We start from the raw sequence: 21,864 nt of genomic DNA on the forward strand, positions 1-21,864 counted from the left end.
TTAACGTCATCGGTCGTTTTAATTTCGCTCAATTTTCTTTACGTGGTTTGGAATCTAATGGAAGTATGTTTGTACTTATAGTTTTTAATTTATTCATGCTCCGCTTCTCTTTGGCTCTCTGAAAAGATGAAAATTTTGCTCTCCCTCAACTGAGCAATTGTTAAATACTGTGAAATATGAGAATTAACATATCACTTTTCAACCGGTCGTCTCGAAATGCAATATCTCTTTTCCAAAACAACCACAAAAATGTACGTCATTTGAACCAAAGAAATGTTCGTCATTGGTTTGCTTGATTCAAATGAACATTGATGAATCGAAATAGAATTTATCGATTAAAATGTATCGAAATTGTGCAGGTGATTATTGATACAACAACAATGGCATTAGTGTGGCGTGTTTGGCATGAGATACAAGTGCACGGAAGATACTGGGGGAGGGGGTGTAATGGGAAATATTTGCCAATCAACAGCCATCACAATGTATATGCTTTTAACTCGATTCCAGTCGAGCGTATGACTGCAGTTGAACCAAAGGGCAGTGAACTGGCAAATCAGACTGGTTCCTGGATCACAGGAATAGTCTTAAAAATAAATCGTTTGCATACATAAAAAACACTTAGTCGATTCTTTTTTTTTCCCTCGTCTATTGTGCATCGATAGTATGTTAACAATGCTCGTTGTTGGAAAAAAAGAGTGAAGAATCGAAAGGAACGAAGGAAAATACAATTTGTGGCAAATCCAAAAGATTGAATCTGAAATATGAAACACGACGAAAAACTTTATCCAAAAAAAATGGATTTTCGACGTTAACATATTTCCATGTATGGAAGAATTCAATAATATACAGCTCCAGAGGTTAGAAGACGATTTGCACCAAACGCGTCGCACAACAAGAAGTTGAAGAGAGAAACAAAATCTGGAGAGCGAGAGAAAGAGAGAGAGAGTGGGAGTTGAGTTTATATAGTAAAATTGCCCTTCAACCAGCATTATAATATTCCATGTCAAACCGTTTTCATAAATGGCGTTACGATACATGCATATATTCACTATCAATAGATATTTGAAACGTATAGATTTTTGCTGTTGCACCATTATCGTCGATTGGATCGAGTTTTTACCATTGTCGATTACAAGACTTTCGTGCAAATTGAATGCGCATAATTTCATCTCTCTATTTATTCGTTTATTTCTCTTATTTTTGTTTTTTGCTTCGAATCTTTGTTTTTGGTACGTTTGAACAGAGAAAAAAAAACAGAAAGTAAAATGCTCAATTTTCAATGTTCAGTGTGCTAATGGCATGAATTTCGAATCGATATATGGATATCTATGTGGTATATAAATTATGCACGGATGAGTGAAGTGGGGCGAAAGAGTGATAGGTAAATCATTCGAAATTAACAATTCATATAGTAAACTGCATGCAAACGTCCAGAAACTTACTAATGTGCTAATCCGACAGTTATCAAATTGGCAGCTGCTGATTTGATAATTGTGTTGGCTAGCGCTTCGTATTGATTTTTAGACAGCTCTCTCTCTCTCTCTTTCTCTATCGCTATCTCGTACACACATTTATTTTCGATACATTTTTCCGATAAGTTGGTTCGATTTAAAAAACATAATAGAAAAAGAACGAAGAAAGAACTTTGACAGCTATTGTCTACGTTCATTCGCACTGAAAATACACTTACACATACATTTTTGATACCATTTTGGTTGCGATTCTCACTTCGACTCACTTCGACTCATTTCGTTTCGTATGGGTTCGTTCGGTCGTGTATGGGTTCGTTCTATTTTCCCATCGTTACTTTGCTTTACTCGAATAATGAAAACAGTCAATGAGTTTGAGAATGAGTTTCATGAGTTTAATCCACGATTGGGTTGGTTGCTCTTCTTCTTTCTTGTTTTTCATTTCTGTGTTCTTTCTCTTTCTCTATTTCCCTCGTTTATTCAATGCGCGTATAGCTCTTTCATCAAATATTTAGTCGAAAAAAAAAATATTTCCACCTCAGCACAGACAGTTCAAATATATACAATCATACAGAGTATTTGTGTTATAAGTCAAAAAGTATTAGCCAAGTTTGCTGTTTACTTTTCAACTGTTGAACTTTTCATTAAATAGCTATATAGACGAAGATTTATTGCTGATTTTTTTTTTCATTTCAGTTTTTATTCTTGTTTTTTTTTTGTTATTTATTGTTAATACCTCATAACTTGTCATTTCGATTTGATTTTGCACTTTAGGCAATTTCAATGATACCTTAATCATAAAAATGGATTTGAATAACATTTATTGGTGTTTGAATTTTTTTTTATGTTCAATTATTTTTTTTGTCCAAGATTAAAATACATGTGTACGTGGTATTATGTTTAATTAATTTTTTTCTGTGGGTGATGTATGTCTGTGTGATACCACATTTTTTGGATTGGATTCTCGTTTTCGTCTTCCTCTGCTTTTGTTTCCCTCTAAATACGACATAAGTTGTACGAAAATAAATGTTTTTTCGCAGTCACATTGTGGTGGTTGTTTTCATCTTTTCCTTTCTTTTCAATTTTTTTTCTTCATTGGTTTGGCACGTTCGATAATTTCAGTTCAACTATAGTTGTACGCATGAATTTTGTCCTGACGATGGAAATGTGTTTGGATGTGGATTAGGGTGTTTTTGACATCAAATAATCAAGAAATGGTAGTTCTGGATTGAAAGAGTGAACAATTCTGAGTCGATTGCATGTATTTTTACTTAAAAATAATCAAAGATGCCACTTCCCGAGATCAAAACAGAAAATCATAGAATTTTGAGGTTATATTTTTATTCACTGAAATAAAGTAATATTTTCGACTCTTCTACTTTGAATCTCACTGCCATTGGTAAATTCACGATGCAGAATTTCATTCTCATGCATTTTTCGTGGAAAAAATCAAGGAAATCGGTGAAATATTACACATTTTCCATCGCATCTTTGACGGCATTTTCGATTGAAGAAATAATAATAATAGAACTATTTTTTTCACCAGAATTCAATCAATGCAGTTAGAACACACGATAAATTATCTGGATTTATCAACACATTCGATCGAACAAGTGCAGAAAGACCAATTTGGAACAAACGAAAAATGTAAACAAGAGTGAGCTGTCATCACGAAATCTGGACTCATTTGACATTATAACGGATTGCCAATACACTTGCCCGAATGAATAACAAGTAATTCGCACACAGTGATTCGCGCAGTTGTGTTACGGTCTTGTCAAACATCAAAACAAGCTCGAATTTCATGATGACAGCTCGTTTCTGTTTACATTTTTCGTTCGCTCTAAATTGGTCTTTCTGGATTTGTTCGATCGGATGTTTTGATGAATTCAGATAATTTTTCGTGTGTTTTAACTGCATTGATTGAATTCCGGTGAAAAAAATAGTTCTATTAGTGTTATTTCTTCAATCGAAAATGCCGTCAAAGATGCGATGGAAAATGTGTAATATTTCACCGATTTCCTTGATTTTTTCCACGAAAAATGCATGAAAATGAAATTCTGCATCGTGAATTTACCAATGGCAGTGAGATTGAAAGTGGAAGAGTCGAAAATATTACTTTATTTCAGTGAATAAAAATATAACCTCAAAATTCTATGATTTTCTGTTTTGATCTCGGGAAGTGGCATCTTTGATTGTTTTAAAGTAAAAATAAATGCAATCGACTCAGAATTGTTCACTCTTTCAATCCAGAACTACCATTTCTTGATTATTTGATGTCAAAAACACCCTAATGTGGATAGACAGGATATGAAGAAAAGGATGAGCTTTCTGCTCATCCAAAGAAAAAGGAAATGTTCGCTCTGTTGTTTTTTATTTCTCTTCTTGGACATAACAACAGAACTATTGAATTGGAAACTATCTTCTTTTTTTTAAATTTCGTGAGTTTGAAAGTTTGGTTTCATTTTTTGGTTTTTGTTTTCGAAAAAACGAAGAGCAAAACCGAAATTAACGAATTTGAAATGCCTGGCGACAGGAAAAAGTAAAAACAAGCCAAAAAATAATCAAATATGATTAAGTGATTGATCTGCGGGACGCATCATATTTCCATTACATATGGCATATTTAAGTCATAGTGTTCAAATTATCGTCATAAATGAACTTGCATACAATTGTTTGGTTGTTGTTGTTGTTGTGTTTGTTTTCACTTTTCACATCTTCCACCTGGTTCGTGTTGGTTTTTCTTTTGTTCGTCATCAAAATTCAAAATTACCTAAATTATTGTTATGAAATATTACTTTGAATTATCATTAAATCGTTACAATTAATATATCATATTTAGTAAATATTCATCTTAGAACTTGTTCAAATTTGTCTACCACATAATTAACAAATATGAAGAAAGAAAGAGTTGTATTATTTTTTTTTTTTCATTTTGTTCTTGTTTTGCCATTTACTGAGATGATTCGCTCAATTTTTAATTAATTTGTTGTTGCCCGATTCACGATCGAGACAAATTTGTTTCATACATATAAAATATGTTTGGTTTTTGTTGTTTGTTTTCCATTAGAATTTGGGTTTTCGGTATTTAGAAAAAATGTACATAATAATAATGAATTACAAAAAGTTTTGTTGTTGTTGTTGCGAGTCGTTTTTGGTTGTGTTGTTCTTGATGTTTGAGTAAAACGGATTTTATTTGTCGAAAAAGAGTTTTATGTTCATTGTTTAAATAATTTTTTAATCAAAATATTTACGTATTGTTTCATACTTTGGCCATTTCGATTGCTTGACCCTTTCCAAAGAGATTTTGACTTTAAGAAGATGGAGCAGGGCAAAAAAAAAACGCGAACATTCGGAGCGTAGGTTGAGATTACTTCGAAGAATTCGATTTGAATCAACAATGGAGTGTGAGGCTGATTCAATTCGAATTATCGAAATCTCTGCAAACAAAATGCTGTTCACTTCAAAAGAACCCGTCTTTTTTGCGGCAACAATATTCAAACATTTTTTTTTTGCTATTTTTTCTCTTGTTTTGGCTATAAGTTTGACTCAATGTACATATAAATACACAGACGATTGGTAAGAAATCGTCCTTTGCTCCGACAAATTAAACATATGGAATAAATGACGAGTAAATTTGTTTTGTCCCTATGCGAAGAAACCAACATGAAAAATCTCATTCGAATTTTCGATTCAATCTAATTTCAAATATTATCATTCATATTACAATCATACGATTTGTTTTCATTTGTCCCTTAACTAATTTATACTTAATTTACAAACTAATCATATGCGCTTCGAGGAGACACATTTAATTACCCTTTTTATTCACTAGAAAAAAGCTAAACCAGAGTGGTTTTTAGGTATTTTCAATACCTTATTTGTTTATATATATATATATATATAGATTTTCATTTGTTTTTTATTTATAATATAATTTGTTTTGCAATTTGCGTTTGTTTTCATTCGTTTAAATCTAAGTGTTAATCAATTTCATCAAAGTTACATCTTAGTACATGTGATAAATGTTCAATATGAGTTGTGTTGTTTATTTTTCATCTTGCCGATTTCATTTCCATGTTTGTCTCTGTCTATTCACTAATTAACTGGGTAATAATTCGACTCTGCGACATTTCTCTTTCAGAAAGCTCTAACAATTGAAAATCATACAATATAGTCTATTCAAAATTGAAGAAGAAAAAAAGTAAATGAAAACAACCGACGGAGTAAACCATAGAAAACAGCCATTTCGTAGGAAATAGAACAAATCGATTCGGTGGATTAAGTTTCGTCGTATGGCAAAAATTTCATGCGATCGCACACAGAGCAGAAAATTGCACACAAGATAAAAAAAAAGAAGCACAACGTCGTTCTTGTCATCGTTGTCGTCATCGGAGTGTGAAATCACAACGACTGAACTTTAATTATCATTGCTGCAACCATAAAAGCGTAAACAAAAATGCGATTGCAGTTTAAAACAAACTTTACAAATCAGTGTGTGTGTATGTGTGTTCATTTCTGGGAGATGATGATGATATTTGCATCGCAAATGGGTCGGAAGTATCATTCACCCGTTTCAAATCCATACTTATACACACATTATACATTTGTATATGTTATATCGAAAGTTTTGAAGCAATAATTGAAATCTGCACACAAACCTCGGCAACTATTCGAAGAAGCAATGAACTCGCTTATTTTACAGAAAGGACAACAAAATGAATAAAGCAAAAAAAAAACACGACGATATTAATAAATAATGATTACCGCAAGCTGGTAATTGAACGCGGCATTGGTTTCAGTTCATCTAAGACTTTGTTCAGTATATTAAGTTCTTTCTCGATGTGTACGGACTTATGTATGCATGTGAATAAGAACAAAGCCAATTGTAACACACCATGTGAATGTCATGAAAATTCTGTCTTATGCCGAAAAATTAAGGGAACCTCATCGAACTCATAGATTATAACAACATTTGATAAATTAACGAAAGGTAAAGGGGGAAATTTCAAATATCAACTCGATTGCTAGTTTTCTTCTCTCTATATTTGTTTCTTTGTTCTGGAAAGAGCCATTTTTGATTTTAGTTTATCTTTGAAGAATGTTCATAGAATGTATTTATTAATGAATAAACTCACATCGTCTATACAAAGGTTTCGATTCAATTCGTTTTAATGTGTGTGAGTGTATGTGTGTGTAGGTCCCTTTTTTCATATTTTTAAAAGATTTTTCTTTATTTTCTATTACGGACTTTGTGCATCGACTGGCTATATTAAATATATTTATAGAGTTTTTTTTTTCTTTTTCTTGTTATGTTTTGTTTTTCTCATTACATTTCATTTTCGACCCACTAATGTTCAATTATTTTCTCGTTTTGGTTTAATCTTTAACATTTCAGTTAAAGATTAGGAAGCTACATGAAGAATCTCAAATAAGATGGAACAATAAAAATAAAAATGGTTTATAGAAAAATAATTGTTCATTCACTTTGGTTGCTGCTGCTGTGTGTGGTTGTTGTTGATGCTTTGATGATATTAATGTTTAAAAATAAATCAATTCGAGTTGAATGTTATATGTTTGACGCTCTTTAACTAGTTCGTTATATACAATGAATTTTCATTTTTTTTACTTTCTGAAATGTCATTAACACATTTGTTTCACATGTGCTGTGCTTTCTCTCTGTTTGAATGTAAGTATAAATTTGTTTTGTTTATTCTGTTCTATTTAAGACGATTTAAGCTACTGTTAGATGTACTTTTTCTATTCTCCTTATTTCTTAGTCTCTTACTTAATCTAATGGTGTGATATTTACAAGATTAGTCATAATTAATATCTAGATGTATTTCTTCAAGTATTTTTTTTTATATGCAGAATTTTATAAAAAAAATTTCCTAAAAAATATTGAAATTTTGATAAAAGTGTTTCGATTAAAAGTTCCTTTTCATTGATTTCCTTTCGCTCGGTTGTAAGTTATTTCTTCTTGGTTGTTTTTAGCAATGGTTCTTAGACGAAATTGGTTTTTCAATCGATTTTTTTTTCTTTCTTTGTTGGTATTTTTCTTTATTTTTATTAGCTTCATTGATATACTATATATGTTTTGTTAATAGATTTTCGTAGAATAGAAAAACATGAAATCGTTTAAAATATGAACAACTTTTCCAAGCTATGAATGGATACTGGTTAAATGATTTGTTGTTGTCGTGGCTTTTTTTATGGTTTCACTTTGAGTTTTGTATGGTTTGTTTTTCCATATTGTTTTTGTTCCGTTGCGCAAATATTGTTTGGTAGTAACATAACATATGTAGAACACTTGCGGTATATGATTGTATGATACTGGCATATTTTTGGGGCGCGATCAATGCATTCACGCAATTTTTCGCTTGAAACAGTGCGTTGTGTTTACTTTTCGTTAGTTTTCAAACTCTTGGATGTGTATGTTAGGTTATGTTATGCTATGTTATGTTATGTTGTGTATGTGATGTGAAACTCGATTTGAAATAGTCTTCTTTGTTTCAGTTTTATGCTATTTTTTCTCTTTATTTTATTAGTAAACACAAAATCAAAACCAAAATAAATGTTTTATTTTGTGTTTGTTGTTGTTTGTTTGCTTGTTTGTTTGTTCAATTGGTATATCGGTATGTAATAACTAACGTCGGAGATAACCATGATAGCCGAGCGGTGCACCGCCACCCATTGAGCGTTCAGTAGCCTTTTCAATGCTCCTGTAAACGCACCGGTAGCAGCACACATAAGCCAAACATCACTTAAACAATATACGACGAAAGGCGCGCCGGAAATCCTTATTGAATATCGTATAGATTGCCGGATTCAGGGCTGAATTCATGTAGCCCAGCCAAAATGCGATGTCAAACGCTGATCCAGGTATATCACATTGCGTGCACATCGGTGTTAATATATACATTGCAAAGAACGGTAGCCAACATGCGATGAAACTGCCCATGATTAGGCCGAGTATAAGTGTGGCTCGTTTCTCTTTTTTCCGTGCTATTCGTCGCTTCTCCTTTTCGGGATCGCGTTGCTTCTGCACTTTTGGTATGGCCGGTTCGAGTTCCGTTGATTCGACCATATTATGCTTGTTGTGCTGCACTTTGGCGCTTTCGGTGTTGCTTTTATGGTGATTTCGCTTCCCGAATATCGGTTGACACAATCGAAATTTTAACGGTTTGACTACTGCACATCGGCTTATTACACCCGAATCAGAACTAGATGGATCGAATTCGCTGACCATATCATTATCGATGCCCACAGACAGCGCTCGACACCGGTTAAATGTTGGCGATACTTTGAGCTCGTTCGAAGGTGACGAGCTACCATTCGTATTCGCTTTTAATGCATTCAATGCGGTTCCGATCGTTGACGTTCCACCATCACCACCCGCCGACGATGAGATCTGTAAATTTGTTGATGCTGCTATTGAACATACCTTAAGCGTATCTTTTTCGTAATTTTGGTTTGATTCCATTTCGGCCGCTTCGCTCGTCGAAACATCAGAAGCAAAATCACACGTTACTATTGGAATTGGTATCGCTTCGGTGCGCGTTTCGATTGTAGCTATTTGTTGTTGATGATGATTGTTATCTTGTGATGTACTTGGCAAACATGGCATTGGGTTTGTTTTTGTTGTGAAGCTAGTAACCTGTTTAGGGAGAAGAAGGAAGAGACACAAAAAGAAGAGAAAAAAAACGAAATTGAAAGATGTAGTAGCAATCAAAATGGAATCAATCGTTCAACAAAGCATGCATAACGGTGAACCATTTCGTTTCGTATCGCTTTCCATTCATATTCGGCAAAGCACAAAACACGCAGAAGATCCATTGCGACACATTCTAAAGCATGCCATAAATACGTTCCGTCAGAAATGACACCAATTCTGGCGTCACGCAAATCGCTCGTACTGCAACAACAATCGCACATAACATATCGAGGCTTCTGATTAAATAATGTGTTACCATTGGTGCGAAAACAAATAAACGAACACACAGACTACTTTCTCAATGCAAAAGCTCCCGCGCACCCACTCACACATACAGAGATAGAAGACTATGTAGACAGTGGTAAGATGAGACAGCGGGGTAAGCAGAGATATGGAGCGAGACAGAGAGAGAGAGAGAGAAAAAAAACACTTTCTCCTATCTCAATATAATTTATCTTGCAGTAAATTCCACAGAATTTAACTTTTTCTATGGCCATTGCATGGCATTTCCAACTGCGTGCCCTACAAATGCGTTCGTCTTCAATGTAATACTTTGTTTTGTTGGGGTTTGTAAATCATAAATTAACACAGACTCGTCGTTTGCTTCACATAAAAACGCAAACAGTGCTGCATAATAAAATAGCATGGATGGATTCCACCCGAATGCTCAACGCACTTCATATAAATATTTTCTACAATGAACATTTCTCGTATTTAACAATTTCATGCGTTTGGTCCCGCACCCTGTAGCCAGCCGTTTTCTCTCTCCATTCCATCGTTTCGATATTTCCTCTCTGACTCCATTCTTGCTGCTGGTGCTGCTGGTGCTGCTGGTGCTGCTGCTGAGTTCGTTTGGACTCATTTATTTGGACTTTGTCGCTATTTTCATTTAGTTTATTCATGTTTTTGATTCATTGCGATTTCTCTTTAATCATTTCAGCGCCCGCATGAACTACGCTCTACCCCAATAAAATCGCATGAAGTTCAACCTTTTAAAATGAATAGTGACTAGTGTGTATGGTACTGACAAACATACTTGTGTGTTTCGCACAGCAAGAGACACCGATGACATCACAATACTATTTTTGTGCTTGCTATTCATCTCTCTCTCTCTCTCTCTCTCTCTCTCTCTCTCTCTCTCTCTCTCCTTTTTTTAAAACCTTTTTTTAAAACCATGTCGAACGAACGAACAAGCGTTCGAAAGTGTTCGACGGCCAACACTATTTTGCCTGCACTGCATTGAAATTTGCAATTTGAAATTGAGCGCTCTCTCTCTCTCTCTCTCTCTCTCCTCGACCGCCTTCCCTTCTCTCTGCCTCATTGCGGGTATGTGATCGAAAATTATGGATTTTCATCGAACGCTCTTAAACATTTATCGAACAATCTATTTTTTGAATAAAATAATTAATTTACTAAACAGGGTTCAATGTTATAGAAAAGCTGATTTACATAGTACTTTGCTCATGTTCATTCATAACGTATGCGAGAGCACTTTCAATTGCAATGTATATATGTTATTATGTGTGCGTGTGTCAATGGGTATGCGTTTGCATCCCTGAGTGCTTGAAGCCCGTTCACTTTATCCGTTCGCATTCGCGTTCTCGCTTGGCCTGATTCATTTGATGTACCTTTTTTACACTCGTATCGAATAAGCGCGCAAACATAATAGTTATTATTTCCATACCATAAAATATGAGTATCTCATCGAATTCGAGTAATGGAGATCAAATACACTTCTATTAACCGAATACACACGTAAAAGCAAGACCGCTGAGCTATTGAGCTGCAGCAGCAGTACGAAAAACAATGAGACACGCATATAGATGCGACGAAACAACCAAGCCAAAGCTCCCATTCTTTGGCTCTCATGCGCGCTGCACATTCATCGATATTGAGTTTATATTTTTGCGCTATAATCGTCGAACAGAGTCAGCGGCAGCAGCATCAACAGCAGCAAATTCCATGCAAAAATTATTAAATTGAAATTCTTCTGAAAAGCAGCGTCGAAAATATGAACAATAATAGAATGTTGTATGTAAAAATTGGTGCTTGCGAATGTACACGCTTGTTGCTTCCTTAGCCCTGTCCACCCAAATGAATCGCACAAAGCGATGATATGGTTCAACGAGTCTGTGGGTCTCGATGGCATACACATATACACCATTCTTTGCGCCTTATTCTCTCACACTCTCACTCTGTTGGTATAGTGCCTCACATCTCCACGTACGAAATTCACGTTGCGGTACGCATGAAAGGGGCACACAGCAAAGCAACAACAACTTCACTTCAATATCAAAAATGGAATGAATTCGTGACGGCAACGTAGGGCGAACGAGCGAGAGAAATGACACAGGCAAAAGAGGAAGAGAAGAAGAATGAAACCAAAACCGACATTCGCAAATAGGCTAACAGGCAGCTCAAACTTCGACAAATATCAATGGAAACTGGCGAATAGCGTTTCGCATGTAGATTTAATAATAATGATAATAAAATTTATTGATTATCTTTCATGTTTTGAGCGGACCGATCTCAATATATTTCCAGACAGTTTCTCACTTGCGAATTTTCTGCACATTTTATCTGCTTTCATACGTTTTCTCTTTTATCGTGCAGCATGCTGTTGTGTCATTCGAGGGAAATTTCATTTCTTTATTGAAAATTATGTCTGTTCTCACTCACTTACTCTCCGTCCCTCCTTTTTCCTTCATTTTGTTTTCTTCTTCTTTCATTTCATTGCTATCATCGCTTCTCATCCATCTTTGAACTGGTTGTGTCTGTGTGAGTATGTGACTTCGAAGACGAAGTGCTTTCGCACTGCGAAACACTCATCCAATCGAGAATTGAAATCATATGGGAAGATTTTGTGAAACGGATGCAAACACAAATCGAAATTACAACAACCAATCGAGGACGAGTCTAATGAAAATGATTGTGTGGTCACAATCAAACATATCAAGACATATCAAGAAAATATCATAAAACTCGTAATGAGGACAACAAAGTACGATAACGAAGAAGAAGAAAAATCAACAAGCACCGAATCATGCGAGTCAAAGTATGCAAATGTTTGCAAAACCGCTCGAAATGCACTGTTTGCATTAATGACGATATAAATGCGTGTCTCTTTTTTGTCTTCTGTCTCGAAAGTATTATCATCGAGTGATATACTGTGTATTTGGGGTAAAATAATGAGCATGCGAATAAAATTCGGCTCGTTTGCTCATTGTGTCCATTTCTCGTATTTAATTTCAGATATTTTCGCTTTTATTCTCGTTTTTTATGTGGTCCAATGGTTACGGAACGGAATAACAATGAAACAACAACAACGCAAAAAAAAACGAGCGAGAACGAGACAGAAATTAGGCCAATATGATAAATTAATTCAGTCGTTGTGCGAAGCACATGACTTAATTGCGATGGGAAACCGAATGAGTTCGAAATAAAGCCAAAGCGTAACTCGATATTGGAAGTCAATTAATTGGAAATTCAGTACATTTTATGTCGTATCAATTGATTAAATCGCTTATAAATGGCAAATCGATACAGTTTAAGATACATTAAAGAGATTCTATGGCAAAAAAAATCTGTATATAAAAAAAGGAAATAAAATTGTGTGTGTGTGTGATACGAATTGAAACGAGCCGAAGCAGAATTCATTTTATTTTTATTTCATTTTTTTGTGCAATTGCTTGAATGAAAACGGCAACGAAACACACCGCCAGATCGGAATATAGTGGATATTAAATTACCTGTTCTTGTGTTGATTTTAGTGGTTTTTTCTTGATACCCCTCCGTGCACGCGCCTTCGCCGCAAAATAAATTCGAATATATACAAAAACCATAATACAACTAGGAATGTAGAAAGAACCGAGCGCTGAATACAGGACGTAACCCAAATCGTCACTTAGCTGCAAAAATGAAAGAGAGAAAGAAAGCAAAAAAAAAAAAATGTATGGTTAGTCATTATGTTGGTATCCAATTTTCCAAAATGCTATGTAAATTGATTTTAAAATTCAATCGAGATGGAGAGAGTTTGATCAAGTGAGCAAATATTGATTTTGGCTAGTATTTATGTTTGATTTTGAGAAATATTTGAGATTATTTCGTTTCGTCAAATATTTTGATGGGCAACGATGAGAGTGTGGGAGCGTATAAGTGGGACGCCTACTGTTTTTGTTGGTAAAATGAGCAATTTTACCAACTTTGATTTTGACCGGTTCTGTTAGTATCCGACGGTCAGTCGTTGGAATTATTCATCCAAGTTATGCCTTTGATGCGTTCATCGACAAAAGAGCTATACTTTCGATAAACACATGATGTTCTTCTGTATTGGAAATAATCATATTCCCATCGCCCCTTGCACTTGTGTCCAGCCCATCGGCTAAAACTCAGCTATTGAGACACAGAATTATCCGAGAAATCACAAACAAATGGCCATATTTTAGGCAACAAAAAAATAGGAATGTTTTGTACGAAACAACAATCACTTGTAAAGTAATGGTATTTGAATCGTACATTTTGTAAGCGACACATAGCGCACATTGTTCTTGGTCGCAATCTATTAATGAAGAAGAGCACGACCGTTAATGTAAGGCGCAAAATATGGGTGCTGTAAACTTTTCAACAAAAATAAAAACAAATAAGCAAACAAAAAATCAACGAGAAAAGAAATAGAAGAATGAAATATATATATATATAAATAAAGTGGAGCCTGAAATGATAAGGATGAATGCGTATTGTTTGTTGGGGAGAAAAGTTGCGTAGCTGTGTCAATGTGGCATGCGAACAACTCAAATATGATGGTCGTAAAGTAATTTTATTATTATCATTATTTTGTACTCATCTTGAATTTAATATAGTTTATCTTAATTTCGGTTATTAAAATATAAAAATAAAATATACAATATAGTCATTACGGCAAATCATCGCGGGAAATATGCCAGCATCAAGTCAACAGCGCGCGAGAGGCACACGCAGTGCCGGATTGTCGTTGTCCTTGTCGTCGTCGTCATCATCATCATCATCATCGTCATCGTCCTTGGTTGGAAACGGTGTTTGCGTGCCGAATGAATCGAGTGTTGTGGCTCAACATTGGAAAATATATCCAAAAGAATTACAGCCTTAAAATGCATTGTATTTCACCATCTAGTGGAACGCCGCGCGCGCAATACTTGATATAAATAAGAATAAAGTAAGCCATCTTTCGCTTTTGCAATTCATTTCTCGTATAATCTTTTTTATTTTATTTTTCTTTATTTCTTTGTCGCTCTTTTATGGCTATGACTGGTGTGGCAGTGTGAAATGACATTTGCGTTTGCGTTTGCGTTTGTACTTGCCGAAATGTTATTTGCATGAACCGAAGAAAAGAGTGGAGCGGATGGGGGTTAGTGAACAAGAATAAACGCAAAGTAGCAGAATGATTTAGTTTTTTTTTTTCTCTTCTGTATTCTGCGCTACTTTTTGCGAAGCAGGTCAATGTGCGTCTCTGCTGGATTCTTTCGAGAGTGCCTAGTTTATCGCCCCTAGAGTTTATATAAATATGTATGTACATTTAAAAGTGGGGTTTAATCGCTTAATTGATTAAAAATGGTTTTCATTTTGGATACATGTTTTAGAGTTGGACCGGCGAGCGAATGGACGAGTAAGTGAGCGAGCGTACGAGCGTCAAGCAAGTGAATGGGCTCGAATAAAGGTATTCGAAATTTTCATTTGTTGATCATTTGTATATATTTCATTTCGCGTTGCGCTTGCTTTGCTGTCTCTTTCATTCATGTTGAATTGTGTATCGGTGTGTCGTTACAGCCTGAATGTTCATCCCTTCCATTAGGACGTTTGGGGCATTTCGCCGTTCCTTTATTATGGCCTCGTTGTTTCCGTCATTCATTTCACACAAAACTTCTTTTTTCATTGTGTACAACGAGTGACACTGCCTACTAACTGCTCATAACTGTTCATCGTTCAAACGCGAATGTATAAGTCTGTATAGTATACGTGCGTTTCTATTTGCTCCATAGCAATCTCTCTCCGTCTTTCACTCCTCTTTTTTGCTATCTTTCACACTCTTGCCTGGCTACATGGCACCAAATTAAATCATAACAACGAACGAAACGGTGAAATTTTTTGTCCTGAAATGTCGTTTATTTATGCGTTCATTGCGTTTGTTTTGTAATATCCTTCGTAAACTTTTATTTGGTTATTGTTGTTGACTTTTTATATGCATGAAATGTGCTTAAATTGAAAATTTATCCCCGTTCTTTTTTAGCCGGGGCAACACATAAAAATCGCATCATCAGTAAACGGAAAGAAAATATAAAACAATTTAAATATTTAAATTGAGTGCAAATGGAAATGTGCGCTTCGAAATTTCCACTTATATATACAAATATATATACTGCTTCTGTGATATTTACGCAAGAAACAAACGGGCTCTCTGAAAAAGTGAATAGGGAGAGAGAGAGAGAGAGAGAGAGAGAGAGAGAGGGAGAGAGAGAGAGAGTTCTTTTGACGAGAGCCGAATGAAGAAAAAAAAACGAAGAGAAATCCAAAAGGCAACAACAGGAACAGAGCCATACTTCAATTCATAAGCAAAGCAAAAAATTGAAACAATTGATAGCATGGCAGAAAAATTCATAGAAGCTTATTTCTTCGAAACGAGACGGAAAAAAAAGTGTTTCAATTGTTTGCTATTTTGTTTTTCAGATCTTTACGCTGTGTATAATGTATATACACATACATATTGTTTGGTCACGAATACCAATAGTTGGTCATACCGTGTGCAAAGACGAAAGGCACTTGGAAATTGAAAAACAATATTTTTGCTGTTCACTTTTTTATCCTCGTCTCCTCTGGTGAAACTTGAATTTTTGACTTCGACAATTGTTCGAAGAATGTTGTGCAAACAAACACTATGCAAAGTGTTTATCTACGAAATTATGTCGCCGAAGTGATTGCATTTGTCAGTTTCGTATTAAATCTATTTTTTAGCACGTGTTATCTAATATTTTGCTCGAAAAATTATTTCGCCTCGTGTTTTTCAAAGTTGAGCGAGTGCCACTCGTTTGTGTGTGTGTGTGTGCGTCGCTACTGTCGCTACTATTGCTTCGTTCGTTCATTGGAATTGTTTGCAATTTACGCAAAGAATTCTGTCACCTACTCGTATTTGAGTTCATGGTGGAAAGCACTTAATTTTTCGAACGTGACTTTTGCACCCTTCTTATCTGAAAGCATTTTCTTTGAACTTCAAATAGATATCCACTTTCCTTTCATGTCCTCGCACAATCACACCCGAACGGAAGGATATGACATAATGAACCCAACATCAAAAGCGTCTATACCGAATAATCGGAGGAATGAACGGTAAAGTGGGCGCAATTGGGCTTGTTGTAAATATATCCATTAAGTTGTGTTTATTATTTTATGAATTGGGTGACGCATTTTTTTGTCACCCTTTTGTTAATATAACTGTCCATAGTGCAGAGTGAATGTGATTTATCCGACAGAAAAAAAAATGGTTTTGATGGTAGTAATGTCGGTGCGACATTACGATTTCACCTAAATTCCCTTTTAACTTGACCAGATTTTCAGTTCGTCTGCCAGCCAGATGAAATTCAATTTGAACGTAACAGGGAGCGCACTCAACTTGAGAACAAACGTAACCAAAACCGTATGAGAGTGTGAAAGTGAGAAAAATGCAAATTAAAACACAAACACCTGTTTCAAATATGCATGCTATTTGAACTGGAACCAATTCATGTCATCAACCAATGTGTCGCGTTGTCATATTAATGTCACAAATACTCATTAGGATAATGTATATATACATATGCACGGAACATTCGATCCCACGTGAATTGAAACATCATGTTGCAATGAAAATACAGAACGAAATAAATAGTCAATCGTTTCAATTCCCGTCTCCTTTGGCGATTCGCCTGGATGTCGTTCACAAAACATGAACCATGAATAGCAAAACTCTTGATGTGTGTTTCATATTCCAGTCACCGTTGAAAGTTTGCTTATGGCCCGCGGCTCTAGTGAGTTCGTTCGCGTCCATGCGCTCACATGATCGCTTCCACTTTCATATCACATAAAATATATGCAAACTGACAATGCATGGCATTGCGAGTCGATAGATTTTTTAATGAATGTAAATAAAAGCTTTATATATGCTTATTCATTTATTCATGATTTTTGTTGTTGTTGTTGCTGTTGCTGCCATTGCCGCCGTACCATTTCTAGCGCTATTCCATTGTATATACTGCACTGCTATCCTATCCGCCAGATAAACGATTGTTCATAAATTCCCTCTAAGTTGTACCCACTATTAGCTAATAAACGAGTGTCACACTGATTGAAAAATTCAATATGAATGGACTTGGTGGGAGCGCACATAAAATGAATTTACGAAATAAAATCGCAACAACAACAACGAACTTGAAAAAAATAATATCTGGATCCCTTTCTATTCACCGTAGACTAATAAATCCATTGGAGCAGCATATGTGGGCAAAACAATACAATGCCATGGAGATGTGGGACAAAAACAACAACAAAAAATATATGAATTTAACTGCACGAAGCGAATTGAATAAAACATAAAGATCGACTGTCCTGAATTGTTCAGAATATATTTAATCTATAGTTTTATCTTTTGGATCAACGTAGTTTTTTTTTGTATGCACGCCTGATCACACGCAATCGAAATCAAATTGGACTAGGAAAAAGGAAAACAATAGATTTGAAACCACATTCGGAAATTCGAACGCGCTGTTCATGTTAATGGTTGATGTGTATGAGCTCTTTACTCTGCATAACTATAATCAAACCAGTGTGATACTTTCGTTTGCAAAACCTCACTTGCATGAATTCACCGCGGTGTGTATGTGTGTGTGGTTTTTTTTCCCTCTATGCGCAGCTTATTTGGTCGATTGCATCGAATATTGTGGTGCATTGAATATTCAGTCGGATTATAATTATATTTCATTGGCTAAAATTTTTTATTCGAGTTCACTCATTGTGTTGAACAACGTTTTTCATTCACCAATTTCATCCATTATTAGTTTGGAAGTGGTTGCGTGTATTTCGGACTCTTTCGGTAATGTTGTGCACTGTGTTGTGAAATTTTTCTGTTTGTCACGCACAAGTTGCGAACACAAGCTCAATCCAAGGTAGTGAGCAAAAACAGGTAGTGCACGAATGTGAAAATGCTTGAAAATGTGTGAGAAAATTCGATTGGCTTGTCACCATTTGGAGTGCAACAAACTGAAATAATAGATGACATTCAATTTTGACATGTTCAACACTCTCTTCTTCTTCTCTTTTTCTGAAAAAGCATTTACAATAGTATAGTTGGAGTATCGATTGGTTTGTCGAAGCCATAATGTGTCTCCCATTCATTTAATATTTTACAATGAAGAGCAAAGCAGCAGAAATAAAAATAAAAAACAAACAACGACCATAAGACTTAAATGGCGCTTATTAAAAGGCAGACCGGCGGTTTGTTATTTGTTCAGCAACCATTCAATGGCATTCACCAAGTTGTCGTCGATGTAGCGGGAAAAGTTAATGCTTTGCAACTGAAGAGGAATTGTATGAAAACGGCGGGTGTACAATTCAAGTGGACATAAATAGTGTAATTTGCACTAAAGTAAACATCACTTTTTTTCACAGTGGAAAAAAAATAAAACAGAACAAATAACTTTTTTTAAAATGACAACAGAATAAATGATAGAGAGAGAGAGAGAGAGAGAGAGAGAAAACGATAAAAAGAAAAAGTGGAAGACAGATAGAGAAGGAAAGGGCAAGAAGAAGAACAACGACAACAAAACGGAGTCGAGTCGGGTCAAGAACAATATAACATGGGTTTTTGTTTTACGTTTCAAGTAAACATTTTCCATGGGAAAATAGTGCTCAGCCAGAGGATCTATGTTTCTGTGCTGCTAAAGTCATTGTATTTAGAAGGATAAATGACATTTATTAAATTGGTCCCTCTCTCTTTATCTCTCCATGTTTTGAACAAATATGAATAATTAAGAACTTAAACTGGGATATGAAATTCACATTTTCTATTACACAAACACACTGTTCAAGTTTAACTGTGACGCCATTCAGAGAATCTCACTAATAAAAATTGAAATACTAATGGATAGTTGATGTGTACGTGGGAGTACAAAACATAGTTTAATAGCAGTCATGTCACGGATCATGTTACACTAATGCTTTGTAAAATGAATTCAATCAACTATATTCCCACGTTTCAATGTAGCTCTAATCTCTTTCTGTATATCAGATATTGATGAAAGAAAATCAAAATTGGTGCTCTTTGCCCTTCATTTATAGTTTGGTTTTTTGTTTCCCCTATTCTGTATGGATTTTTTACATATGCCAAACCAATTTTGTTTTCAATGTTGTGATTTGGTTGCATGCTGTGTATGTGTGTGAGCGTACGGGAGTTGGAATGGTGGTAATAAATGTGCCGTGATTTAGTTGGCATAAAAAGCTCTTTGTAGCAGTAATAATTTTTGAAATACCCTACAGTCACGTACCAAGCATCAAGCACTCGCTTTCCGATGACTATGAATTCCACATAAATATACAAAACCATACGCGAATTAAAGTCAATCAAAACATACATTTGATGTAATGAATGTTTAGTTTTGTATACATGTTTTTCCTGTGCATTCCTCCACAGTTTTTTGTTGTTGTTGTTGTGCACTTCAAGAAATGGTGCTAATTTTCTATACCAGAAATTAAGAGGAGAAGAAATTGCTTCTCTGACACTTGAGAACCATGTTCGCACTAACAACTTCTTAACGATATTGAACTGCACTCAACACTTCAATAGGATTAAAAACACATTTCGAGTGTGCGTTTAAGATGCGTTTTCGAATATGTTCGGCAAACGTAATAGTAGCAGTAGTAGCATCGGAAGCAGCAACGGCAGCAACGGCAGCAAAAGCATTTCCAAAGCCAATAAATTAGCATTCTCAGTGCGTTGAAGAACATCAATCTTCATACATTCGCATTTATTCGTTTACTTCTTGCTTTGTTTTCCAACTTTGATTCCTTATTGCATTTCGTGGCTTTTGCACAGAATTTTGAGTGGCAAAAAAGTTTCTCGGTTGTCGATGAGTGGGGAAAATGGATGTGCAGAAAAGCGGAACGAAAATTGTAAACAGAAAACGACGTATGTGTGTGTGTGTGTGAGAGAGAAATGGATTGAGATGTAAGAGGTGGGGGCGGTAAAGAACCAAAAACACGGCTCAAGTGTAAGTGTGAATGCAGATATGACAGAACATACCACATAGTGGTGAGATACACAAGTTCATAAATATAATTAGAAAATATTCACTGGAACATGTGACTATGATAAGCTCATTCTATCGGCATAATTTATTGAATTGAGTATCGCGCACGCGGAACTAATAAGCGAGCGAACGATAGGTAGATATGCAAGGGCAAAGAGGAATTGGGTGTAAGTGTGTGTGTGTGTGTATGCCAGTGTGGCGGCATTACCATGGTTAATGACGAAAAGAGTGAGTGTTACATTAAAAGGCACCACGAAAACGATAACAGCAGAAGCAATGGCAGCAGCGGCACCATCACCCAAAAACAAAAACAATAATGGTATTAGTGTAACAGTGACAACAACAGAAGAAAGATGCCTCATTGTTAACTCCACGGGATTCGAGATACATTTTACTTGGCCCGTTCCCACTTTGTTGTTATTCCGCATCATTGTTTAATCAAGTACATAAGTATGAGTACACAATATTAAAATTTTCCAATCCATACACACTGTTGTGTATTAGAAAAGACGTCTGTAGTAAAGTACGATGACAACTAAACTAACTGATTTATTTATTTTTAAGCATTACATTTAAAACAAGGATATGTTGATTAGAACATAAGACTACTTGATATTCAACACCTCCCCTTTTAAATTTTTAATATCTTTTTCTCAATTGGTTGGTGTGAGCTCGAATTGTTCTGTTTTCAGTTTCAACACGATAGTTGACCATTCCGATTTTCTCTACTATTTTCCCCTCTTTCCACGACCAAGAATTGTTTTTGTGTATTTTGACCCAAACAGCATCGTTGATATTGTAGTTACGTTGAATTGCACCATGTTTCAAGTTGTAATCATGTTCCATTTTGGTGTTACGGTCAAAAGATTTTCTGGGCTGTGGTCTCAGTAGATCGAAAACGGTTCTTATTTTTCGACTGAAAATTATCTCAGAAGGCGATAATTTTGATGGACAATTTTCGTTTGGAGTTGTTCGATAATTGTTCAAGAAATTATCGAGATTTTCGTCGATGTTGCCTTCGTTTGATAGTTTTTTCAATGAACGTTTCAAAGTGTCAACGGAACGTTCAACTTGTCCATTAGACATTGGTGAATAGGGGCTTGTCCTAAAATGTTGGATTCCTGCTGAGTTGAAGAAAGCTTGGACTGACTCAGCGGTGAAATGTGTTCCGTTGTCGGATGTTACAATTTCAGGCAAAACGAAGCGAGCGAACGTTGATGATAAAATTTTCAGTGTTGCTGCCGCTGATGCTCTTGATGTTTTAACGATTTCAGGCCATTTCGAATAGGCATCGATTATCAGCAGGTAAAAATTACTTTTAATTGGGCCTGCATAGTCGATGTGGATCCTTTCCCATGGTTTCGATGGTAACGGC

The 21,864-nt window shown here is 35.4% G+C and overlaps 1 protein-coding gene across 1 annotated transcript in view; it reads right to left on the bottom strand.

Moving 5' to 3' along the window:
• Window positions 1-6,663: 6,663 nt before the first annotated feature.
• Window positions 6,664-21,864, bottom strand: part of LOC129578045 (alpha-2B adrenergic receptor) — a 107,592-nt gene continuing 92,391 nt past the window's right edge. The window contains exons 3-4 of the mRNA XM_055466106.1: window positions 12,933-13,091; window positions 6,664-9,126 (exon numbers count right to left, since the gene is read on the bottom strand). Of these exons, the coding sequence (XP_055322081.1) occupies window positions 8,230-9,126; window positions 12,933-13,091 (1,056 nt within the window). The 3' untranslated portion in view covers window positions 6,664-8,229. The remainder of the gene's footprint in view (window positions 9,127-12,932; window positions 13,092-21,864) is intronic.

Source organism: Sitodiplosis mosellana, unplaced genomic scaffold (genome assembly GCF_009176505.1).
Source record: "Sitodiplosis mosellana isolate CC-2019 unplaced genomic scaffold, AAFC_SMos_1.0 Smas_scaffold_6226, whole genome shotgun sequence".
Lineage (NCBI taxonomy): Eukaryota > Metazoa > Arthropoda > Insecta > Diptera > Cecidomyiidae > Sitodiplosis > Sitodiplosis mosellana.